At 40.3% G+C, this 27533-nt stretch overlaps 1 protein-coding gene across 1 annotated transcript in view; it reads right to left on the reverse strand.

The window, feature by feature from the left end:
- Window positions 1-27533, reverse strand: part of necab2 (N-terminal EF-hand calcium binding protein 2) — a 164912-nt gene that overhangs the window by 48948 nt on the left and 88431 nt on the right. Inside the window, exon 8 of the mRNA XM_088339666.1 lies at window positions 7818-7897. Coding sequence (XP_088195792.1) covers window positions 7818-7897 — 80 coding nt within the window. The remainder of the gene's footprint in view (window positions 1-7817; window positions 7898-27533) is intronic.

Here is a 27533-nt window from a genome sequence, read left to right on the forward strand (position 1 = left end):
CCTCCGGCACGAACTCAATAGGACAAGGCATAACAGACGGAAAATGTTTAAACCTAAAACAGGACAAGGCATAACAGACCTGGGATTGTGTAATGAGCCAGCGCCCGCCAAACCCAAAATCCAGCCTTAAATAGCAGACCAGCAATCAGCTGATCTGCTTCAGCTTGAGTTCGGGGGCGTGGCATACTGGTCGTCATGGCGACCGTGACAACAATAAAAACATGATTAGAAAAAACAAATAAAGGACAATGGAGCTAGTTGTTTTAATGTTGTGGGCACTGGGGACAAGACACTGGCACAAAAAACACATGATCATGTATAGTGCTTTTTGTAACTCATCCATTATCTGCACCGCTTATCCTCAGTAGGGTCGCGGGTGTGCAGGAGCCCATCACAGCTTTCTTAAGCAGTGGGCAAGGGACACCATAAACTGGTTGCCAGCCATTCACAGGGCATACAGAGACATACAATTTACTTGCTCATTCACCTCCTAGGTACAATTTGGACCGGCCAATTCACCTGACATGCATGTCTTTGGAATGTGGGAAGGAAACCGGAAAGCCCGGAGGAAACACATGCAGGCACGGCAAGAACATGCAAACTCCACCCTGGGGGGGCTGCGTTAGATGGACTTGAACCCTGCTTTTTGTAACCATTTCAAAGTTTTCCCTCATTGATGTACTATATTGTCTCTTGAAATTCCAGTATTTTGATAATGTTCCATTTTTCAGTAATGTAAAAAAAAAAAAAAAATTTTACATGCATTCTGGATTCATTACAAATCAAATCAAATATTGCAAATTTGTTATTTGATTTTACATTGCAAAATGCGATGAAAATATCTTATGACAAAAAAATTATGATATCATTAAAAGGTATACAAGTAGGCTGCAGTCTTAAAATAATATCAAGCTTGCAATATTTCAGTAGATTTGTAATGAATACAAAAAGTATAACATTTTTGATGTCCTGGGTGTACTTTATCATTTATAAAATATTCCTAAAAATCATCTTTGTTGGTCACTGCAGTCAAGCCAATGGTCTTCTATGTCATGATTTGCCCATTGCTCTCACCTGCGCTCACTCGTTTAGACCCAGCTGCTTATTTCCTGATCGGTTTCCCTCCAATTTGAACACGTCTTTTTCATTCACTCCTGGTCAGTCCGTCAGCGAACCTCCGCACATGCAAGCCAAGCACTTTTTGACTCTGGCTCCCGTCTGTCCCGTCCTGTCCTGTATCCTGCGCGTCTGCCCCTGGCTTCCCGATCGTCTCCGGCTACTTTACTTGATTCCTTCCTCCGACCACGCCCCGAACTCCCATCCCGGCTGCCTGACTCGTTTCCATCCATCGACCACGCTCCGATCTCCCGTCCCGGCTGCCCGACTTGTTTCCGTCCTCCGACCACGCTCTGATCTCGAGGGCTTCCTGCTTTTCCTGCCCTGTGAGCACCGGACCGCTGAAATTTGTTTCCCCGCAATTGACTTCCCCACTTCCTCTATAAAGCTTGGTGTGAAATGTTATGCGTTTGGGTCTACCGTCTGTTGTGGCTCCGACATTCTAATGTGTCTCTTTTCCACCAGCATTCAAAATGAGATATTCTTTAACGATGTCATGTCCAGCATGGTCGCCGTGGCGACCGGCTGGCCCGGCCCCCTTGGCACCGGCTGTAGCAGATTTTCTAATTTGCGTGTGTGCTTCTTAAGGGCAGGTTTTGGGGCTTGCCGGTTGCGGGTTCATTGCATTACTTTGCATTATTCTGTTCTGTTTGACTTGAGGAAACCTGTACTTGCCCGTTCTGAGTATAAGCCTGTTTTGTGAGTATTCCTAGTCGGAGTTCCTGTTTGCCTGTAAGCCTGTTTTTGTCCCTGAGTGTTGGACGACTTTTATTTCCTTAATAAAAGTAACTGATCGTTAACGCGAATGAGTTCACCCGTTCCTGCCTCCTGCTTCCGATCTGGTCCGGTCTCGTGACAAACGAGACCTGTTTGATAATGATTTAGTTGCCACACTTGGGATTATGGTTGCTCACTGTTGTTTCAAGCGTTGCTCACCGACATTGTGTGAACGTTCAGACCCGTGGAAAATTAGAGGGAACATTGGTTGTGAGTATGTATGTTGTGAGTATGTTGTGAATTACAGTGAGTCCTTTAAGTGTCATGCTGGCAATGCATAGTTTTGGCTTAACCTTCGATTTTATGCAGCTCTAAGTCAGTGCAGTTGGGCATTAATTATTTAAGTGATATTCACCACCATGCATATTATGAAGAATTTAACTCCACCATGCCACATAAAAGCACAGAGGTCCTTCTGTGGGGATTGTCTTTACATATGACGCGAAAAAATGTGAGCTTGTAAGGTTTAAATAAGAGCACATTATAACTTTAGTCAGCAAACTCAGGTTACTGGATGCAGATGCATACAGTGGAATGCTCTGCCCCCTGAGATTCGATCTGCAACCTCAGTACAACTGTTTGAATCTAGGCTTAAAACACACTTCTATTCTATAGCATATGAATAACCTATATTTTATGTTGACAATATCGGTGTATTATTTGTTTTTGCAACATCCATTGCAGCCTGGTCATCCTAAAAGGGGGAATACCTCATGTGCGGTCCTTTCTCATTCTCAAGGCTTGTCACAGACCAGAATTGGACACATGACCCAATAGCGCTCGTTTTCTCAGTTTTTATTAATAAAGAGGGAGAGCAGGGCTTGCTTCCACGATCCGATGGTTGACAGACAAGGATAGCAGGCACAACAGGGCAAAGTCAGGTCCGGAAACAGGTTGCCAACAAAGATCAGGCAGAGAAAAGCAGGGCAGGAACAGAGTCGGATGTAAGGGCTTACTGAGCTGGTGGCAACAGTTTGCATAACGATCTGACGGCTTCCTCTTGAAAGCCAGGGGTTTAAAAAGAGTGCATCAACCAATCAGATGTCCAGGCTGTTGGCGCCAATCAAGCAGTCGCAGGTGCTCTGAATTGGTAATCATGACAAGGCTTTATTTTCTTCATGTTGAGGTTTTTGAGTTTTTCCTTGCCCTCATGTGGGTTTTAGATCATGGGATGGTGTAATGATAGTCTGTAATTTGCAGTAATAAGTGGTCTGTGCAGCCTTTTGAGAATGTTAAAATTAAGTAGCTTGGACGTTCACCGTAGAAAAAAAAAAATACATGCAAATATAAATAAGTAGAATAATACATTTTCTTATTCAAAATATTAATTAATTATCTGCATTAAATCATTGTTGGTAATATACTGATTAAAGGGATAACCACAAACCTGTCTTATTTCATTTTATACTTCTTAACTTCTTTATACAACATAATAATTCCTAATATAATGCATCAAAGCAAAAGAGCCATTTGAGAGCCGGCTTTCTTTAATGAGTTGAGCTGAAAAAGACGGTTCTCTAAAAATAGACGGACTTCATTTCACTACATCAAACCGCTCGCATCGTTTGCAACGAGAAAAAAAACGATACCGAGATAGAGGCTTCCGCGGCGAACTCGTTTGACTTGATTGATTTGCCGTTTCGTAATAGTCGGTGTATACCGGATGGTACCCATCATTGAAAAATTTGCGTTTTTCCGTACAGATTTTCTCGTACGTCGTACACGTCTTAAAATGCATAATAAACGTACTTTGTACGGCAAAATCGTACAGGTTGACAGGTATGGTAATATATTGCATCAAAGCAAATGAGCCGTTTGAGAGCCGGCTCTCTTGAATGAGTTGAGCTGAAAAAGACGGTTCTCTAAAAATAGACGGACTTCATTTCACTACATCAAACCGCTCGCTTCGTTTGCAACGAGAAAAAAAACGATACCGAGATAGAGGCTTCCGCGGCAAACTCGTGTGACGCGATTGATTTGCCGTTTCGTGATAGTCGGTGTATACCGGATGGTACCCATTATTGACAAATTTGCGTTTTTCCGTACAGATTTTCTCGTACGTCGTACACGTCTTAAAATGCATAATAAACGTACTTTGTACGACAAAACCGTACAGGTTGACAGGTATTTTAGTGACGCTACCCAATGCTGACTGCACCTTTATGTTTGTCCAGGTTCATGATTCTTTCCAGTACATCTTATACCATTTTGAAAAAGAATCTCCCTGATGATGAATGTTCTTCATCCTGGAAATAAATTACCAAATGCTTTCAAGTACTGTGCCTTCTCTAATAGCCATGCATACCCCACTGAGGTTCAACATACGCCTGGATGAGCAACCCCACGCTGTTTTGAAGGACTGGTCTGCTTTGTCACAGCCTCCAGAGCTCAACATTGCCTCGAGTTATTCAGAGCTCCTTCTGGTGTTGTGGTTCACTTGTTCAGTAATAGCTGAGTGTGCTGGGGATCCATTAGGCTTAACATGTTCGCCGCAGCTTTCCACTCCCTCCTTTTGATATCCAGGGTTGGGTAGGGTTATTTTAACTTGATTACTTTCAATTAATTTTGGATTACTCCAATACCAAATATGCTAATAAACAGGGTTGGGTAGGGTTACTTTAACCGGATTACTTTCAATTACTTTTGGATTACTCCAATACCAAATATGCTAATAAACAGGGTTGGGTAGGGTTACTTTAACTGGATTACTTTCAATTACTTTTGGATTACTCCAATACCAAATATGCTAATAAACAGGGTTGGGTAGGGTTACTTTAACTGGATTACTTTCAATTACTTTTGGATTACTCCAATACCAAATATGCTAATAAACAGGGTAGGGTAGGGTTACTTTAACTGGATTACTTTCAATTATTTTTGGATTACTCCAATACCGAATATGCTAATAAACAGGGTTTGGTAGGGTTACTTTAACTGGATTACTTTCAATTACTTTTGGATTACTCCAATACCGAATATGCTAATAAACAGGGTTGAGTAGGGTTACTTTAACTTGATTACTTTCAATTACTTTTGGATTACTATAATACCAAATATGCTAATAAACAGGGTTGAGTAGGGTTATTTTAACTGGATCACTTGCAATTACTTTTGGATTACTCCAATACCAAATATGCTAATAAACAGGGTTGGGTAGGGTTACTTTAACTGGATTACTTTCAATTACTTTTGGATTACTCCAATACCAAATATGCTAATAAACAGGGTTGGGTAGGGTTACTTTAACTGGATTACTTTCAATTACTTTTGGATTACTCCAATACCAAATATGCTAATAAACAGGGTTGGGTAGGGTTACTTTAACTGGATTACTTTCAATTACTTTTGGATTACTCCAATACCAAATATGCTAATAAAAGACAAAAGAAACTAAATATGAATACAATTACTTAATTTTGTGCTGGCTTGGGGAGTAACGGAATACATGGAACGGCAAAAAGGATGTTGAATAGAATAGAATAGAATAGAATAGAATAGAATAGAATAGAATAGAATATACCTTTATTGTCATTGTTACAAAATGGGTTAACATATTGTGACAACGAAATTGGGCATGACACTCCAGTTTTACACATTCACAGTGAGGTATGAGCCAAGAAGATAAAGGAACAAGAACACTTAAAGTAAAAAGATTTACTGGAGAGACACGTGAAGCCGCTGCGTATAGTCGCGCCGCCATGTTGAAAGCTGGCAAGCTGTTTGGATTTATTTTCATTTTGTTTCTGTCGCATTTTATGTTAGTTTTGCCGGAGATCAAAGCCAGGAGAGAAAGTTTACCACGTGTTGGGAGTCATAATTTTATTCATATTTAGTTTTTTTTGTCTTTTATTAGCATATTTGGTATTGGAGTAATCCAAAAGTAATTGAAAGTAATCCAGTTAAAGTAACCCTACCCTACCCTGCTAATAAGAGACAAAAGAAACTAAATATGAATAGAATTATTACTCACAACACGTGGTTAGCTTTCTCTCCTGGCTTTGATCTCTTTGATCTCTGGCAAAACTAACATAAAATTCGACAGAAACAAAATGAAAATAAATCCAAACAGCTTGCCAACATCATTTTTGCCGTTCCATGTATTCCGTGACTCCCCAAATCTGCACAAAATGTAGTGATTTATTCATATTTAGTTTTTTTTTGTCTTTTATTAGCATATTTGGTTTTGGAGTAATCCAAAAGTAATTGAAAGTAATCAAGTTAAAGTAACCCTACCCAACCCTGTTGATTTCAAACCTACACCAAGCCTCCTGAAATTTTGACATTGTTTACTTTTCCCACCGTTGGATGGATTTCTCCTCCGTGCAAATTGGAAAAGAGTGGCTAAAAATAGATACAATCAGATTTTCAGTGACTAAAAGAGCATGCCAGTCTGCGGGCATTTAGAGCAAGTGAGGCACAAGACCATAATAGGTATCAATCACAGGAAGGGATACCGGTCGACTTATATATTTTCCTCGTATTTTATACAATATGTATATATCTCATCTCATCTCATTAGCTACACCGCTTATCCTCAGTAGGGTCGCGGGGGTGCTGGAGCCCATCCCAGCAATCATCGGGCAGTGGGCAGGGGACACCCTGAACTGGTTGCCAGCCATTCGCAGGGCACACAGGGACAGACAACTCGCTCGCTCATTCACACCTAGGGACAATTTGGACCGGCCAATTCACCTGAAATGCATGTCTTTGGAATGTGGGAGGAAACCGGAGTGCCCGAAGGAAACCCACGCAAGCACGGGGAGAACATACAAACTCCGCACAGTAAGTCCGGTAGCTGGATTTGAACCCACACAGGAGGTTCCCAAGACCTTAAGAACTGTGCCGCACCCGCGCTAACCACTGCGCCGCCGTGCTGCCTTTTATACAATATGTATATATATATATATATATATATATATATATATATATATATATATATATATATATATATATATATATATATATATATATATATATATATATATATATATATATATATATATGTATAAAATATTACATTTTTATAGGTAATACTGCTGTACTGATCAAAAGGACCCCCCCATATTCTCTAATGGTTTCTTGTATTTTTTCCTTTTTTTTTTTCACCCATTTTTTCTCCTCGCTTTAAACATTTTTTCTCTTCTTCTTTTTCTCCTTTGTTGCTTGTTTAGCTTTTACTTTTTCTGTTTTTTCTTCTTTGATTCTCCATTTTCCTTTTTTCATAGAGTTCTTACTTCTTTTGTTTGCCTTTTCATAGTTTTTTACTTCTTCCTTTTGCTTTTTTTCTAGTATTTTGATCTTTATGATCCTTTGTGGTCTGTGCAGCCCTTTGAGACTCTTTGTAATTAAGGGCTATACAAATAAAAATGACTTGACTTGACTTACAAAAATAACAAATAAATAATTGCCGAAGTAGCCGCTTCTCAAAATAGACGTGAGGACTGATGTACACACTGTGCTGTAGGGGGCAGGAGAGTCCACACTAGTGTCCGCTGACATACACATATTAATCGGATAGCATATGCACTGCCCAGACTGCCGTCACTACTACATCCGCTTTTCTTTAGGTGGGCAGTGCGTGTCCGCGGGTAGCTACTGCCCCCCTGGCAATGTCACTGGGCTCTGGCATTATTATCATCATTATTATTTTATCAAATCATCATATGTCACACAGTGAAATAAAATCTGCTGAGGAATAAGCTTTTGTCTGGCTAGCAGGTTTAGCAATTTTGTTGAATTTTGTCTCAAAATATATGTTTTGGCTCCCCCTTGTTGTACATAGTCTGTCTTGCTGTGAGTAGATGGGTTCCGCACTGTGTTTGTAATGTTATTAATTACTTTATAAGGATAGTTGCAATCATTAAAAAGGAGAGCAATTAGTGGAGCTACGTGATGGCATGTAAGGTACGTTTACGAGTTCTTACCTTATTCTCCAGTCGACCGATGAGTTCAGACAGGCGATTGATTTGAGCATCCAGACCTTCTTTCCTTACCTCAACTGCACCTGCAGCACAGAAATACAAACACACGCAAACACTTTAACATTTTGCATGAACAGCAAAGTTAAATTATTTTATCCTTAAATTCATTGAGTCGACTTTGAGTGAGTGATAACATTCCCTTTAATGCAGGGGCCTGGTGTGTCACGGTTGCAATGGCGCACAATTGGTCCCAGCCGTGTGGCGCCAGGTTCTGTCACGGTTGCCAAGGCGCCCAATTGGCCCCACCCATGGACACCGCCTGACCGTTACCTTTGGAAATATACACTTTTTTTCCTTGGATTACTTTCAACGGGCACCCGGACTCTGCAGGTATGCATCAAACCTTAAGTACCGGATTTTTTAACTGTGTCGGGTATGGAAATTGTTCAAACCAGAATTTTGTGTTTGTGTTGCATCTTTTCAATGTGGGCGCATGCGGCTAATATACAAGTGCGGCTTGTTTAGGTACAAAATCGATTCTCCTCCCGAAATGTGGCGGGTGCGGCTTATAATCAGGTGCGCTCTATAGTCCGGAATTTACGGTATGCATTTTCATTTTAATCCATTGTATTTTCCCATATATGAGGCACATCGGATTATAGCGGACGCTTTAAAATTTCTGACCATTTCGGAAAATACGGTCAGTCTTAAGAATCTCATTCCCTTTTTAACAAGGCTAAACTCCATCCGAGCTCGTTCAGTCGTCAATGAATGGCAGGAACCCAAATAAGCTCTGAAAAGGTCATTTATTATTGCGCCTCTTTTCAGTCTGTTCCCCCACTTGTGACTGGAGAGCATTTGCGTTTTTATTCCAGCACTCATCAGCGGCTCCCTCCCCCATCTCGCCCGTTCTCTTGAGCACCCTTCCACTTTCCTCCCCCTGATGGCTCCCAGCGGCTAATTGGAGAGCTGACTGCCTACTCTTCATTAAAAGCTTTAACAGCCAGTCAATTAGCAGCTAGCACACCAACACAGAGACACACACCAACAGAAAGTCGTCAATTAAAGCACAGCCCGCAACTATGGAGTCTCTTGGACATTAAAGCCCGGTGGTCATTTGGATGGATTTTGAATAGCAAGCGCTCCTGGTCAATTATTAAAGGGAGTCAGGAGTTACGGCTTTCGAAAATGGCTGAGAGGAGCCGGCTACCTATTGACTTTCTTTCTTATTAAAACATACTTTTACAGGTATTTGTAGGCAGCTTCCAAGTAACCGGCTTATAAAAGGAACTGTGAATGAAGGTCTGGGGATTCATTACAAAAGCAGCAATATGGTAATACAGTAATCCCTCGGTTATCGCGGTTAATGGGGACCGAGACCACCTGCGAAAACTGAAAACCCGCGAAGTAGCGGCGTCCCTTCAAAAATGCTTAAAAAAACGTATACAGGTATACAGTATACCCCCCCGCCATTAAAACGAAGTGATCGCTGGCATGATGGCAAGGAGTTATTGGGTGACTCATCCAGGACTCTTCACACTGGAACTGAATGGACCAAAACATGACCCGCAAGTGTAGCCATGTCTTACATAATCAATTTACACGGAACAGGACTGTGGCGAAACCACTACAAACCATTCAGTATGATTGTATTAACCGCTCTCAACCACATGCAGCCATCGCAGCTTATTTCGCTTGTTACCACTACAAGTTGCATATTGAAAATAAAAACAGTGAAAATGTGATATTTGATGAGTGTTTGTGGAGCGTTTTGAGAAACAACAGTTAAAAAAATGGTCTGTGTTCATTTTAAGGAAAGTGAAAGAGCTAACTTCTGAGAATAACAACATACTTTAGCTAGCGCCATCAAACGGCTTTTACAACAAACACACGAAACCACCCACAATTAGCCGTGTTTAGGTAGTACAAACAACCGCTTTCAACGGGACCCGGACTCTGCAGGTCTGCATCAAACCTTAAGTACCGGTATCATTTTCCGTTCATTTTGCCGGCTGTGATTTTTGGACTGTGTATTTAATGAAGGACAATCAGTTTCGTTCGCGGGACTTAAAGCCGGGTTAATTTTGTGTTTGTGTTACATTCTTTTAATGTGGGCGCATGCGGCTTATATACAGGTGCGGCTTGTGTAAGTACAAAATGGTTTTTCCTCTTAAAATGTGGTGGGTGCGGCTTATAATCAGGTGCGCTCTATAGTCTGGAATTTACGGCAGTCGTTTTAACATTGTACTGAACACACAACTCCTGGGCTGTGGTAGGGTAGGCCCAGCAGAGTTATTGCACTATTTTTCATTGCACTATTGTTACGATGCACTTACAACTACATTCTCTAAGCACTACCTTGTAAAGGATCTTTCCTATTTATCCAGACACTCTTTATATCTCATTTGTTTCTTTTAAATTTGTATTAAATGTTTATGCGTGTCACACCTGGTTATAAACAATACTCACTACGTTGTTATCAATGACAATAAATATATTTTGACATATAAATGCTACATTTGATTTTTTTATACTGCATGCTTGTTGATTTTTTTATAGCATACTCACACTTTGTAAAGTCACACATTTGCAAGTTTATTACTTGTAATAAACAACCTCTGTTTATGAGAACTGCGTGAATCTGTGTCACAATGAATCTTTTTTTTGTTTCAATTATACTCTAGGAGTATCCGAGTAGCTCATCTCACATATTTTATAGTCAACATTGACCATGATCGGTGTTAATTTTAAAAAATACGACGAGGGAACATAATTCTGAGTATTTTATTATGGTGTGTTTGATAAAATCGGCACCATTTTGGCATTCAGATGATAGTGTTGTTTTAAATAATACAAGCTTTAAGTAAGAATTCATAAATAAAGCTCATTTAAAGTTGTGAGAGTGATTGTTATTTCATAAAGTGGACATTATGAGTCCTCTTTTGGCAATGTAAATAATAATAATAATAATAATTTCCTTGTATTGTCATTCTGTGTAACAATGTACACAGAACGAAATGTCGTTTGCACCTGACCCGTTGTAGCGAGCCGATGCAGCCGCAGCCAACAGAGGGCGCCGCCGACCACTTTTTAAGTCTTAGACTGCAATTGGTACTTAGATATTTTAAAACTAACTACTTCCAAATCCAAGATAAAAACATGACATATTTTGATACATTTCCAAATAAAAAAAAAAAGAACATTTCCACATCAGAGTTCGTACACCTTGTTCATGGCCAAATTCAAGCACTTTTTAAGGACTTCCAAAAATAATTTACCAATTTCTCAAGTACCATTAGAATAAGAAATACACCGCCGATCATAAGGACCGAAGCCTAAGCCTTAATTTCAAACCCTACCTATAACGCTATAAGGCCCTATATGACCATTATATTTAGACCCAAGAGGTCTAAATATAGTGGAAGCTAGAGCTCTTGTTGGTGATAGGAATGAGTGGAGAGGTGTTTTAAAAGGATAGTGGGATGTTTAGACTTGTTCTAAGGGATGGGCAGGGCACCCGTATGATGCGGCAGGGGTAAACCAGCGAAAGCTGTCGGGCCCTGCTGTTGAACAGAAGAGTTTGTTGTGTCACCCTGATCCGAGTGACATGGCCGCTTTCTTGTGTCCTGTTTCATCTGGAGGGATGAAAGTATGACCAACTGGGCTGCCGAGGTGCTTAACTTGTTTGGGTATTAGGGCATTTGGGTTGGGCATTGTCCAAAAAATGTTGTGTGTGTTTTTTGCTACTTTTTCCTTTTGTATGTGTTTGTCTTGCTGTTGGTCACTCCTCCCGAGGGATATGACCAGGGTAGATAGATAGATAGACCTCTAACCCCAACCTTATTTAGGAACCTCAATCTATTTAAAACCCTACCTACCTGCCTGATCCCTAGCTCTTAACCGCAGCTCTACACTTAACCTGAGCAGTACCCCTGCCCTGACCCACTTTCAAACCTTAACCCTAGCTATAAACCCACTCTGGAACCTTACGTTCGGTTTAGATCCCTCAAGGGAGCTCAAACCCTAGTTCCTAGCCCTATGTCACGGTTGCCATGGCGCCCAGTTGGTCCCAGTCGGGTGGCGCCTGATTCTGTCGCGGTTGCCACGGCACCCAATTGGCCCCGCCCATGGACACCGGCTGAGACGCATTGACTGATTGCTCCTTGGCAGTACTTAAACGCGCTCCTTTGAGCCGTTAGTTGTCTGAGCGTTTGTGAAACGCCAGTGATACCTCTGTGAGACTTCTGCAAGACTTCTGTTAAACTGTGTTAAATGCCGAGTTCTGTGAATCTGCCTGTGTTTGATCCTATTTTATTTTTGGCCTGATCCGTTTGTTTTTGACAACTTTTCTTTTTCGGATTTGAATCCACTTACGTGACCATCGATCCCCGGATCGAGTGTGCGCGCATTCCTCCTCTCCCGAATAAATTGTGAGTACGTTACGCGAGTGGGTTCTAAATTCTGTTTCCTGCCCTGTTCCGTGACACCCTAAAACTAACTCTAGGTCAAACTGTAGCCCCAACCATATTTGAGAAACCTGGATTCAGTTTAATACCCTAGTAGGAAACCTAAACCTTAGTTGCTATTCCTAGCCCGAATCCCATTTTGGGAAGGTAAAATAAGTTTAAAACCCTCATTTGAAAAATATCCTCTGCTGGCTCCAGGTGCTGTATTGTATTTACAGTATATGCATTGGCTTCCTGCATAACATAAATGTGCACTATGTTTGTTCACTGCTCAAACAGACACCGCACAAAAAAAAAAAAAACTTAAAACTCGTGCCAACACTACCTCATACGAATATAATGTTACTCATGTCTTGTTCATGCACATGTCGACTGCACTACGTTTAATGCTCAAATTGCACAATGTCTGACCATTTCCTGTTTCATGCTGACTATTTTTGCACTATGATGACTTTGCACCAAATGCAATATTGCACAACCGTTACGATACCAACGTTATCACGACAACCCTGTATGTAACATCCCACATGCCGACATTTCTTGTGTAAATACCATGTAAATTATAACTATAGCCTTATCCCCCTTGTCTTATAACATTATCTTCTCTGTTCCTTTATCTTCTTGCTCATACCTCACTATGAATGTGTAAAACTGGAGTGTCATGCCCAATTTCGTTGTCACAATATGTTAGCCCATTTGTAACAATGACAATAAAGGTATATTCTATTCTATTCTATTCTATTTATATCTGCTGCATTTAATTGATCGCAGGATCCGAGAACTTAAGACCTGTATGGGTATGTCCTTTGTACCTCTTTTATATATCAGTAAATATATATTTTTTTTTTATCTGGTACATCTACAGCACTGGTTTAACTGGTTTGATCTCAGGACCCACCCTAGCTCCTTACCTTAGCCCAACAATACCTAGCCTGAGAAAGATGGCAACAACTTCAAGCATTTACAAGCACTTCACTGAATAGACTTTATATCAATACACAGGATACTTCAATGGCATATTTAAAAACATGTATGCCAGTTTGTTTAGTTTTTTTAGTTTGTTCGAACTTTTCTTTTTATATGGTGATGTACACTAAGAATTCTAATGAAGCGCCAGCTGGTGCATAATCAGCCATTTTTGTATCTCATCATTCACAATTAAACATAGTAAAACATCGGATGGTTCATACAAAGTCTGCTCGATTTCTGTTTCCATGACAACCACTTATAAAGCAGAAGTTAACTCACTTTATGGAACTATGTGTGTGACTGGATGTTTGTTTCACGTTAACATATGCAAATGCATAAAGAAAGTGAAGATGTTGACAAAGAGTATGTCAGCATAAAACAATCCAAACAAACATATGGTTGTAGAAAAACGCATCTTAGTGACTGTGGGGAACGTAACAAGACCTCTAAAGAGTGGTGAAAACAGCATTTTACAGAAGTACTATACCAGTTTTAGAATTCATCAGAGTACAGCTGCAACCTTTTAATGATTTTAAAAATCGGGCACACTCAAAGACCTGGTGCTACTGGATTAATGGGGGTGCTTTTTGATCAATTTGATGACCAGCGCTCGAGTACAAAAGGTAAGATTTAGACCGCTGGAATATATGCGCCGAGGAAGACTGCAACTTCTTAGCTTGTGCACAAATTAAATTAGCCTAAACTTACCCTCATCATGCAAATTGCAAAAAGAAAGGCACATGACGCAGCTTTCAAGCTAAAAGCAATCGAGCAATCCGATAAAGAAGGAAACAGAGCTATTGCACGTAAACTTTACCTCGCGAGCGTGTTGCTAGCGTGTTTTGGAATATGATTTGGAATAAGGGAGCGTGGGACGACGTCTATATGACAAAGTTTAAGGAGGAAGATGAGGACGGGTTACCGGGATTTTTAAAAGTACGGTATATTTTTTTAACAGACCCGTTTACTGTTTTGCGAGCGTGTTGCTAGTAGCGTGTTGCTACCTGTCAAAGTCACGGTTTGGGATGAAAGTTATATTATTATTAATAAAGCTTTGAAAACTCTCTCGGTGTATCGTCTTTCTCTGTAAATATGTGTAACCATGTATAATATGTATTTGCAACTGTATATTTTTGTAATGTATTTATTTTAGACACTAATTCTGATATGTTTTCCACGGGCGAATCAAAAAGAAGGGGCGAAAACAACGGGGGCTAACGGGAAGTGGAGTAAAGGTGAAACGTGTTTGTGAACGCAGCGGACAATAGTGGATATATATTTTTCCCACCCTTACTTTTGGAAATATAGATTTTTTTTCCTTGGATTACTTTCAACGGGACCCGGACTCTGCAGGTCTGCATCAAACCTTAAGCACCGGTATCATGTTCTGTTCATTTAGTCGGCTGTGGTTTTTTGGACTGTGTATTATATATTCGGTTACAATCGCGGGACATAAAGTCGGGTTCGGCTTACTTTTGTGATTGTGTTTCATGTTATAATGTGGGCGCATGCGGCTTATATACAGGTGCGGCTTGTGTGAGTATAAAAGCAGTTTTCCTCTTAAAATGTGGTGGGTGCGGCTTATAATCAGGTGCACTCTATAGTCCGGAATTTACGGTAGACTCAGAAACCTGGAGAGCATCTCTTGTACTGTGTTGAACGGGTTTTATTCCTACCCTACAGATCAAGGGTCGAGGACCTATGGCTCGAAAGCCATAGATGGCCCCTTTGATGAGTACATATGGCTCTTGGATAAAATACAACCTGTGCATCTTTTTAATACATCGCTTCATGAAGAGAGGATTACCGACCAATCGATTACATTACAACACTGATGTGCCACGGGTTCATTCCAGTATAAAAATGACACAATTTTATCTACACTTTAAATGTAAATGTTTTGCATTTATATAGTGCTTTTTCAAGTCACTGAAGACCTCCAAAAGCGCTTTACAATTTGCTTCACACTTACCCATTCACACACACTCACAAACACCGATAGCATCAACCATGCAGTGCCAGCCACGCAAGGCTGGCTTACAGTCATGGTGTAACACCAACAGACCCGGTTGTGGCTGCAAATCGCAAAATATTACTTTATATAGACGATCATTTAACAATGTATATTCATTGTTGAGACACTTCATGATGAAAATCCACAGAACCAACCTTAACCTAAAACAAATGTTGTACCCAGAAGCTCTAGCAAAGCACTCAGAGCAATTTTATTGAGTGAGCAGTAGGAATGATCTGGGCTTTACAAAGGGTGCACGCACTCTTTGCACTGAAGGTACACACGTATCCTCGTTTGCAGTATTTTGTGACATTTTTCCGAAATAACTTTGCTCGCACCTTTTTTTTTATACCATTGTTTAGGACAAAAATGACTGAACGCATTTTAGAAACTGCAGGCGGGAGACAATTTTTAAGTTGTCTACTTATTTTGACATGTGACGAAGGCTCTGGCATAATTCTTATTTCCTAGATTTGATCAAATCATTTTGCGGCACACACTGAAATCAAATGCGCTGAAAAATTTACTTTTGTCTGAAAGGGGGTTTGGCGGTTTTGTTGAATTGCAGAACCCATGAAGTAAAATGGGTGGTTCCCCAAGGTTCAATTGTAAGCCCGGTACTTTTTTACTGTATATGCTTCCCCTTGGGCCGGCAACCAGAGGCCTAGGAGCCACATGCGGCCTTTAGCACTGCCGAGTGGTTCCCTGGCGCTTTTCCAAGAAAAATATTTTTCTTTTAATATGGTTTACGTAAGAGAACGAACATGACACAAAAACTTTTAACAGTTTCCATTGCTGTAAAAATGTACGAAATAAATATTAAGTTTCAACTACTTCACCACATTTATCTTTTGCTTGTGTTTGAAGCTCCAACTTTGAAAGGGGTAGCCTTCAATAAAACTCAACCCCTCGCTACGGCCCCAAATTGAACACAGAAGTCACTGTAAAAGGCTAAGAGTTTAATCCTGAAATAGGCACTTTTTAGTAACGAAGTAGTTGTATTTATGAAGTATTTTCTAATTTTTCGTCAGTATATACTTTGTATGAAGCTGCAAGGCGCGGTCTGTGGCACAATTCTGAGGTCACGGGTTCAATTCCAGCTGCCAGCCTTCCTGACTAGAGATTGCATGTTCTCCCCGTGCTTGTATATACTGTAGCTGATATAGATACAAAATGTGTTGCATTCATTTTAAGGCTCATATAAGGCTTTTATCATTTTGCGGCTTTAAACAAATTGTTTTTTTTTTCATCCAGTATATGATAGCCTGGAGAGGGTTGGCCGCCAGCAGGCTGTAACCTTCCCAAGACACACCACAGGAAATGGTCAAGTCAAGTCATTTTTATTTGTATAGCCCTTAATCACAAAGAGTCTCAAAGAGCTGCACAGGTTATTACAGTGGAACCTTGGTATCCAAACACCTCTCAGTTCGAACAAATCAGAGTTCGACCAAAAATTTAGAGAAATTCTTGCTTCACTGTTCAGTCAAAAATTCGGAGTTGGAACGCCGGTAATGCGTGAGTGCGTACGCTAGGGTGCAATGCTGAGCAGCTTACGGGTGTAGATTGCCCCCACCCCTCGTGACCAACTGTTATCACGTGCGCATTCGCCTCTTTTTGCTTTCGCTTTTTATATCGGTGAACGGAGTGTTTTAGCCCCTAACTATGCCTCCGAAGAAGGTCGGTGCAAGCAGGACAGGTGAAAAAAGAAAAGTTGTTCGTACAATTATTGCCTTTAAGAAAGACATAATAGCCAAATATGAAAGTTGTGTGCGAGTGTCTGATCTTGCCTGCGCCTTCTGCTGACCACCACAAAGGTAAGAAATCCCATTCATAATTCTTTTCTTTATCCTTTTTTTTTATTTTTACACGTTCATGTTAGCGTAATCTTTCGTACGGAAGGTTACGATAACGCGAACGTACGATTAGCCTGGGTTAGCTTTATGATTACGTTGAACATTCAAGGTAAACATTCAGGGTGTTGGAACTGAGCCCAAAATTCAGGGTGTTGGAACGGAGCCCCCTTTCCAATGAAGCGCTAGCCACTTGTTGTAGAGACCCGGGTGCTAAATGACTTGTAAACGACCTGATTTTTTTATTTTTACACGTTCATGTTAGCGTAATCTGTTGTACAAAAGGTTACGATAACGCGAACGTACGATTAGCCTGGGTTAGCTTTATGATTACGTTGAACATTCAGGTAAATATTCAGGGTGTTGGAACTGAGCCCAAAATTCACGGTGTTGGAACGGAGCCCCCTTTCCAATGAAGCGCTAGCCACTTGTTGTAGAGACCTGGGTGCTAAATGACTTGTAAACGACCTGATTATTTTATTTTTACACGTTCATGTTAGCGTAATCTTTCGTACGGAAGATTACGATAACGCAAACGTTTGATTAGCCTGGGTTAGCCTCATGTTTACGGTAAACATTCATGGTAAACATTCAGGGTGTTGGAATGGATTAAAACGATTTACATTATTTTTAATGGGAAAAATGATTTCCGTGATCGAACAAATCAGTTTTCGAACAGGGTTCTGGAACGGATTATGGTCGAGAACCGAGGTTCCACTGTATTTCAGACTACTATTACACCATCCCCTGATCTGAAACCAACATGAGGGCAAGGAAAAACTCAAAAACCTCAACATGAGGAAAATGAAAAACCTTGAGAAGGGACCACACATGTGGTAATCCCCCTTTCAGGATGACCAGGCTGTAATGGATGTTGCAATTACAAATAATACAGAGATATTGTCAACAAAAATGGTGCCACTATAACCTCAACCAACCATGTTTTTTTCAACATTTGGGGTTGCTCATCAGAAGATATGGCATTCTTTTCCATAGTTAATCAGATGGCACCCATTCATTCTCAATCATTGTTTGTGTATTTGGCTTTTTGGCTAGTTGGTTGTGGTGAAAGGTTATTTTTTTTCGTTATGTACATTCAATATTTTTTACAGCACATTGAGATGCATGTGGTTGAAAAGTGTTAGACAAATACATTTTGATTTGATGATCGCATCACCGCTAGTTATCAAGCAAAATGATCAGCCTCGCTGTGTGCATATTGATTTTCGCCTCGTGACATAAGGAGCAGCCTCTGCAGCACCGTGCGCCACACCAGTCTGAGGAGTAGTTTCAGTTGATTCGAGCTGGTTGGATGCAACTTTGTACCAAATTGAGCTTTGACTGCTGCGGGTTGCCTCTTGCTATAATACAGTCATAACAAAAAGAAATACACATCTTAAAAAACTGGATTAGCGGTAAAGCTTTGAGTCCAAAAGATTTGTGATTCTCGAATGATGGGTGGGGCCCTACAGTGGGTCGAGGACCCGTTTCCAGCTTGATCTCGTCTATCTGTTCAGTCAATCGGAGCGTTTGAGAGGAACTACTCTCATTTATTTTTCTTGGTTTTTATTTCCTTTTTCTATCTGAAAGTGCTCAGGAAAAATCATCTAAAACAGCAGCTGCAGGTGTCCTTTTACAAAGCCACAGTGGAGAGCATTCTAACATACTGCATTACGGTGTGGTATGCTGGGTGCACAGCTGCTGATAGGAAAACGCTCCAGAGGGTCATCAAAACAGCCCAGAAAATCGTCGGGTGCTCTCTGCCCAGTCTGGAGGACATTGCCTGCTCTCGCTACCTCAGCAGAGCAGAAAACATCATCAAGGACTTTTCTCACCACCTCTTGGACCTGCTGCCTTGCGGCAAGCGCTACAGGTCACACAAAACAAAAACAAACAGACTCAGAGACAGTTTCTTCCCGAGAGCCATTACCACCCTAAATACACACCGCACAAAAAATTGAAAACTCTTGCAAACACACTACCTCATACAAACTTAAAATGGTACTCATGTCTATGTTTCTTGCACAATGTTGACTGCACTATGTTTACTGCTCACCTTGCACAATGTTGACTATTTTTTGCACTATGTTGACTATTTTTGCACCAAATGCATATTGCACAAACCCTTACGATACCAACTGTATGTAACATCCTACATGCCTTCCTTTTTTGTGTAAATATTGTGTAAATTATAACTATAACTGTATCCTCCTTGTTTTATAACCTTATCTTCTCTGTTCCTTATCGTCTTGGTTTCTTTACCTCACTGTGAATGTGTGAAACTGGAGTGCCATGCCCAATTTCGTTGTCACAATATGTTAACCCATTTTGTAACAATGAGAATAAAGGTATATTCTATTCTATTCTATTCTATTCTATAATGGGGCCCATGAAAGTTAGTGATAGGGTAAAGGAAAAGTGGAACAGAGTGACAAAGATTGAGTCGAAAGAGGAAACGATTGCGAAATATGAACGTGTATGAATGTCTGCCATTGAAGCGCTGCTAGAAGGCACGGTAAATAGCTTAGAAATGTCATATTTTGGGGTTTTTACCAGTCTATTAATCTTTATTAACTGCATAATGAAGTGATTATGGATGCTTAGGGACACCATCTATTTATATATTTTATTTATTTTCGTATGTTAATCAGTTTAAGGGGGTCACTTATATGCATTGTAGGCTTGTATGCGAGCTAATACGTTACTTGGTTTTGCTTGTATTAATTTTAAATTTTATTTTAAAGGTGATTCTATTGTACTATCTCTACTGCAAACTGCACGATCATTTCATAGGATAACTTTTAGATGTGAAATTTATTTTCTTGATTTGGGACACAGCTTATCATTATGGTGGAACGGTAGGTCCTGAAGTCAAACCAGTTGAGAACCAGTGCTGTATATGGGCCTGATAAGAAATCAGTTTATTTCCTTAAATATATAAGAGGTACAAAGGACCTACCCATAGAGGTCCCGGATGCTGCGATCATTTAAATGAAGCAGATATAAATGAAAGCACATTTGTGTGATGCAGGAAGCCATTGCGAGGAAATACAATACAGAAAAAGGCTTCTCAACCTGGAGCCAGCAGGGGATATTTTTAGCTCTGCGATTTTCTTTCCCCCCCTTTCGAGCACGTCTTTTGATCCTTGGCCAATTCACCCGCACTCCACTGCAATTGCAATGCCTTGCATGTTTATCTTCCTCCTCGTTGACTTAGACAGAGATACAAAATGAAATTCAAAAGCTATAGCTCAGACTTGATTGAAGCATTATTAAAAAAACAAATGGAAATAACGGTCTGAGAATAATCAATCAATCAGCATGTTACCGCTTTTATTATGTGCAATTTAAAACCAAATGTTTTTCTAACTACCCTTTGATAAACAGCTTTCTGTGTAATGGTAAATATATGCACTCATGAAACCCGTTTATACTAAGGGAAAATGATAAATCGACAAATATTGCCTAATAGTGTGCAAAATAAAATAAAAATCACAGTTCATGCAACATTAAAGATGTAAGAAATGTGTGCCTACTTGGTAAGCGGATCAAATTAAAGCACATATTTTCCGTGAATCGAAGCATGAGATGACAGAAGACTCTCAAACATGATAACATCCATTTTTCTTACAATATAGGCAATATACACACACAGTATATTCCATATATTGCCTATATATTGTTGTAGACTGCATACAAATGCACTATATGGGCACACAATTTTTTAAATATTCCCATTAATGTGCTTCCAAGCAAAACATTACAGGAAAGTAGATTCATCTCTCCTACAATTCGATCCATCAACTGGTGGTAAAATAAACATTATTTATAAAATGGTTACTGTAGCAAACTAACAACAAGTTTGTTGAGTGTTGAGTTTGATAATAATAATAATAATAATAATTTCCTTGTATTGTCATTCTGTGTAACAATGTACACAGAACGAAATGTCGATTGCACCTGACCCGTTGTAGCGAGCCGATGCAGCCGCAGCCAACAGAGGGCGCCGCCGACCACTTTTTAAGTCTTAGGAATGACTCGGCCGGGGCGCGAACCACCGACCTCCCAGTCTCAAAGCGGGCGCCTTACCATCTAGGCTACTGAGCTGGTGATAAGCTCTGTTTACTACCACAGGTTAGCCCAGAAGGCTAGTGGGGAATCACAGAGGCTTCATAGCGTTTTTTAAAAAGATATTTCGATACATTTTTGAGTAGTGACAATTTCTGTCGATTGCCTTCTTTTTTTATCTTGCTTTCGATTTGGCTGGCGAAGCAGAAGCCGGGAACCTATAAGATACTTCTATGGGTGCGGTAGTGCTGGCGTGAGCTCCACAATAGAGTGACAGCCTCTCTGCTTCAAATGTCGCAGTTTCAAATCGATTGCTTTTTATCCGGCAAATTAATAAAAAATGACGCGAATATCTCCCCAAAATGTTCAATATCAGCAGTAATTACAGGCCATGCGTGAAAAACGATTCAAGTACAGTGGAAGCTCGGTTCTTGACCATAATCCGTTCCAGAACCCTGTTCGAAAACCGATTTGTTCGATCACCGAAATCATTTTTCCTTTTAAAAAATAATGTAAATCGTTTTAATCCGTTCCAACACCCTGAATGTTTACCTTGAATGTTTAACATAAACATAAAGCTAACCCAGCCTAATCGTACGTCCACGTTATCGTAATCTTACGTACGAAAGATTACGCTAACATGAACGTGTAAAAATAAAAAAATCAGGTCGTTTACAAGTCATTTAGCACCCGGGTCTCCACAACAAGTGGTGAGCGGTTCATTGGAAAGGGGGCTCCGTTCCAACACCCTGAATGTTGGGCTCCGTTCCAACACCCTGAATGTTTACCTTGAATGTTTAACGTAAACATAAAGCTAACCCAGGCTAATCGTACGTTCGCGTTGTCGTAATCTTCCGTACGAAAGATTACGCTAACATGAACGTGTAAAAATAAAAAAATGGATAAAGAAAATAATTATGAATTGGATTTCTTACCTTTGTGGTGGTCAGCAAAAGCCATGCTGTATTCCCTAGCAAGATCAGACACACCTCCTTCATATTTTGCTATTATTTCTTGCTTAGATGCAATAGTTGTACGCACTACTTTTCTTTTTTCACCTGTAGCAACTTTGCTGCTTGCACTGACCTTCTTCGGAGGCATAATTAGGGGCTAAAACACTTCGTACACCTAAATTAAAATCGAAAGCCAAACGAAGCATGTGCTCACATGTTAACAGTTGGTCACGAAAAGAGCGACCTACACTCGTAAGCCGCTCAGCATCGCACCCTAGCGTACGCACTCACGCATTACCGGCATTCGAACTCCGATTTTTTGACCGAACAGCGAAGCAAGAATTTCTCAAAATTTTTGGTCGGACTCCGATTTGTTCGAACTGAGAGGCGTTCGGAAAACCGAGGTTCCACTGTTTTACAAAAACGTATAAAGAGATAAGGCAGTGATCCATGCCACATGCATAGAAGGGCTATCTAGACGAAGAATTAGCAAATGCTAATAGTTAAGGGTGAGAAAATAGACACCTTTTTAAAGTAAAAATTTCATCATCACATGTGTGAAGGGTACGATATAGTCCAAATTAATTAAAAAGCACGCATATATTTTTAATCGTGTTTGATTAGCATGGGAGTCTGACGGGGACATAACGGTCGATAAAGCTCCCCACGAGGATGAATTTTCTTTGGCTTCATAACAATCCCTGTAATTGCCACTGTGGATAGGCTTCTGGAGTCTGGGCACACACATATGTGGTTAAGCCAAGAAATGTAAATAGGTATCCTAATTTTGTGGGCCAATCTTAAAGAAATAACACATATACTTTTCTACAGCAGTATCAGTACTTTGTCATTGGGAATAGCTAATGTCACTCACACCTTGAGGATACATTCAGCTCTGGGTCTAAGGCATGTCACTCAGAGTTATAAAGCCATTCGGTATTTTATATTCGCTATAAATCAGCCATTGTAGAAACATTTTGGTGCTTTTAAATCAGACTGTCAAGTATCAAGCTTATTTCCCTTTAGGTCAAGGACTGAACACGTTTCCGAAAGCCGGTCTTTTCAAGGGGATAAATTATCAAAGAAAATAGGAGTTTTTTTGCCAAGACTAGAGGTAGGGTTATCAATAACGTCAGAAAATAGGCACCAGACTTGGAACTGTGGATGAATGAAAACTGAATCCTTGTCTTGTCAACGCCATCCATTTTCAAAACAGCTTATTCACAGTCGAGGGGCAGAGTTTTCTTATGCTATAAATAAAACCTGTCAGCGACTTTAGATGGCTCAAGCTAAATCCAAGAGGCAAAACCAATGAATCTTAAATGCATTATGTCTTGTAATTTATTGAGAAACTCCGCCAATAGTCCAGAAGAGACAACAGCAACATCAATGGTTTTTAATCAAAGTAAGGTCAAGATAGTGGGGTCAGAGTGGATCAGTTATTTCACTTTTGCGGGGGAGACAATTATCTTTGCCACTAATTACAGTTCAACAAGCAGAAAGTTCATATCAGTGATTTGTAGTTACCAGGCAACCACATCAAATCTAACGTGTGAGTTATATTGCTAAAAAAACATGCCATGGTCCCGATAATGAAAAACCTTCTATGAGCCATCTATTTGTCTCATCATAGCTCTTAAAAGGTAGTAAAAACCTCAAGTTTTGCTTTTTTTCTATCACTGTGTTAGCCAGCTAATGAACAGCAAGGCATTAGCCTGGCAATGATTCTTAATGCTACAAAAACATATATATAATATAATGTTTTTGTCACGGACCGGACCAGGGAGGCAGAAAGGGTGAGCTCAATTGCGTAATGATCAGTTACTTTTATTTAGAAAATAAAAGTTGTCCAACACGCAGGGACAAAAACAAAACAAAAACAGACTTACAGGCAATCAGAAATTCAGACAGAGTAATACTCACAAACAGGCTTAAAGTTACTAACTCAGACAAACGGGCATGACAGGTCTTCCTTGAGTCAAACAAAACAGAACAGACTAATGCAATGATCCAGCCACCGGCAGTCCCCAAAACCCGCCCCTAAGAAGCACACACGTAATCCAGACAATCTGTTACAGCCGGTGCCAAGGGGCGGGACCAGCCGGCCGCCATGGCGACCATGCCGGACTTGACAGTTTTTTTGAGCCATGTGACCAAAATCATGCAAAATTCCAAGTTTTTATTGTTTGTGACTGTGTGAGTCAAGTGCTTCATACGTCTCTAACATGCGTGTCTGCTATTGGTCGAGGTCATGTGAGATGCTGGTTTGCTATTGTTTGCGTCACAGCTTCACATGCTATTGGCTGTACTCACTCATGCAGTGTTCATTTTACATGTGAAAAGTGATGGGTCCCGGGGACTCGCATGCTCAAAAATATATGGGTCCCAACAGAGATCTATGGGTCCCCAAAATTTAGTGTTATCGAGGTTGAAATTGTAAATCGGGGACAAATATATAATATAAATCTATATATTCATTCAGTTTTAATCAATAAATTATGAATTCATTTTCTGCATCAAATTATTGTTGGTAATATACCGATTAAAGGGATAACCACAAACCTGTCTTTTTTTCATTTTCTCCTTTTATACTTCCTTTTTTTCTTAACTTCTTTATACAACATAATGCGTAATATCAATCATCAAAGCAAGTGAGCCGTTTGAGAGCCATCTCTCTTTAATGAGTTGAGCCAAAAAAGCCGGTTCTCTAAAAAAAGACGGACTTCCTTTCACTACACAACTCAAACGCGTTTGACTTGATTGATTTGCCGTTTCGTGATAGTCGGTGTATACCAGAGGGTACCCATAATTGACAAATTTTCGTTTTTCCGTACAGATTTTCTTGTTCGTCGTACACGTCTTAAAATGCATAATAAACGTACTTTGTATGGCAAAAACTTACAGGTTGACAGGTATGAATTTCTCCGCCGTTTTTTGTGCCGGAATTATTGCCGTCGTTATCACTTTCTGTATTATGTTTTGACTTATTACTGACACTGAAGAAATTGCCAATTTTGTGTTGATTTTCACCTAATACTAACTGTTTTTTCTGAGGCATACTTAACCTTCGTTCGACGACAAGCACCACAACAACGACGTAATCACGAAGCAACAAGATCTCGTTGGCCAAGATCGGCGTGCAGACGAAAACTCGAACCGCGAGACCAAAACAACAATGGCGGATCTGCCTGACGAAAATTTTGGAGTGCAGTAAATCTTTGTTAAAAAAAGTAATCGGCTAATAATGACAATTTTAGGGCAAAAAAGTTGCGTCCCCGGAACGCACGTTGATTTGAGACTATGCGTCCCCAGCAAAAATGATGCGTCTAGGACGCAGGGACGCGGGCAAACGAGAACACTGCTCATGTAATGCTCCTTTTTTCTCTCAGTTCAGTTCAGAATCTCGTGTGACGCACTTGAATTTGCTATGAGTCCTTCGACTGATGATAAAGGGAAAAGCAAGAATATAAGGGAAACAAAGCTCCCAATGAGAAAAAATATGAAGGAGACATGTGCATCAGTTCCTGTCAGAGTTTATTAAGATATAAACTCGTTGCTGGCGGAATTATTCAGATAAAAACACTTATTGAGTTTTGATCTCTTCGGGGATGAAGGGAGCACGGCCCAGTCGCCATCTTCCCCATGCCGTACTGACAACATCCGGTAAGTAGGCATGGTTTATTGAAGTCACACATAAGCAGGAAATGGAGTCACACATGAGTGTCATATTTCATTACAATGAAAATTAGACTGAAAACGTATTACAAATAATATTAATAGACTTATCTTTGTAACGTGACTGTGTGTGTGTGTGTGTGTGTGTGTGATGATTACTTGTATATTAGAAATATAAAAACAGGTTAATTTCATAGCATGGGAGTCTGAGAAATACACAACTAAAAATAGCTAACTTTACAGTTCCTTAGCTAAGCAGTGTCAGCATCCTTTTCAAGTAGACTTGTTGAGAAACATGGCAACAAGTTCAAGCATTTACAAGCACTTCACCCAAAATTCTTCTCAAGCACTCTACTCAGGTATATGCCAAATAAACCACTTATGTAGCTTTTCCGCTTTGTCCCTTCGCATGCAGATAAAGCAAATGGACAGAAAAACTTCATCCGAACATGTTGTGGCCTTGCTCAAGGGATTCTAACTATATTCTTTCATACTTAGGATCCACTGTATTACTACACAAAATAATTAGTTGGTGGGCTGCTCCAGTCTCCCAAAGACTCACATTATGCGTAACTTTGAAAAAACAGGCCAACTGTTGGGCATTTTTCCTAATTGTGTGGGGTCTCGCCCAGGGAGTAATTTATTGTAGAACCTCCACTGCTTGAGGGAAATGAGCTACATCATGTTATTACACTATACTGGCACACAATTAAAAATGAGTTGTAGGCACTACTAATATCTGCTCAAGAACAACAGGACCTGTAGAAAGAATGCACTCTTCATTCACTTTAATATTAACTGATAGCTTTAATATTTGCTAAATAGACCATCCTCTAAATCTCATCTCATCTCATTAGCTGCACCGCTTATCCTCAGTAGGGTCGCGGGGGTGCTGGAGCCCATCCCAGCAATCATCGGGCAGTGGGCAGGGGACACCCTCAAGTGGTTGCCAGCCAATCGCAGGGCACACAGGGACAGACAACTCGCTCGCTCATTCACACCTAGGAACAATTTGGACCGGCCAATCCACCTGAAATGCATGTCTTTGGAATGTGGGAGGAAACCGGAGTGCCCGGAGGAAACCCACGCAAGCACGGGTAGAACATACAAATTCCGCACAGGAAGTCCGGTAGCTGGATTCACTATTTTAAATGGTGACGTTATCAAAAAAAACTCTGAGCGGAAAACCAGGCTGCTGAAAACGGCGTCATGTTTGTGGGGGGTAGCTGCCTTTCTGCAGCCAGAGTAATGCACCGCTTTTGACCGTCAGTAACTGCAACGGCAGAAACAGTTATTACTCAGATTACAAAATGATGTAAAAAAACTACGACATTATAGATAACACTGTAACATAACGGTCCCAACACAAGTTATACATGAATTAATATGGTACATACATGGGCGGATAGATGGTTCATTTACTGCACATACACAGATCCGTCAGTAAATAGCTAAGTGTAGTTCAGCAACTTGGCAGTTCCTCCACAGGAAAAAGAATCAATGCTTTCTTGTAGCAGCTCACATTGGCTTTGCCATTGGAAGATGCAGGTTTCTATTTTGCGGCAAAGTGCAGCCACTCGTAGTAAAGATGTAAACGAAAATCTATTCATCCCATTTTATGAGAGGTGAGTTGGTAGATGGGATGCATCTCGATGAACGTCCGTCTCACACTTTCAAATGAGCTGTTTTGAGCAATTTATTAAAAAATGTATCCATCCATTATC

The sequence above is a fragment of the Urocampus carinirostris genome, chromosome 7 (assembly GCF_059441175.1).
Source record: "Urocampus carinirostris isolate Australia breed hairy pipefish chromosome 7, RoL_Ucar_1.0, whole genome shotgun sequence".
Lineage (NCBI taxonomy): Eukaryota > Metazoa > Chordata > Actinopteri > Syngnathiformes > Syngnathidae > Urocampus > Urocampus carinirostris.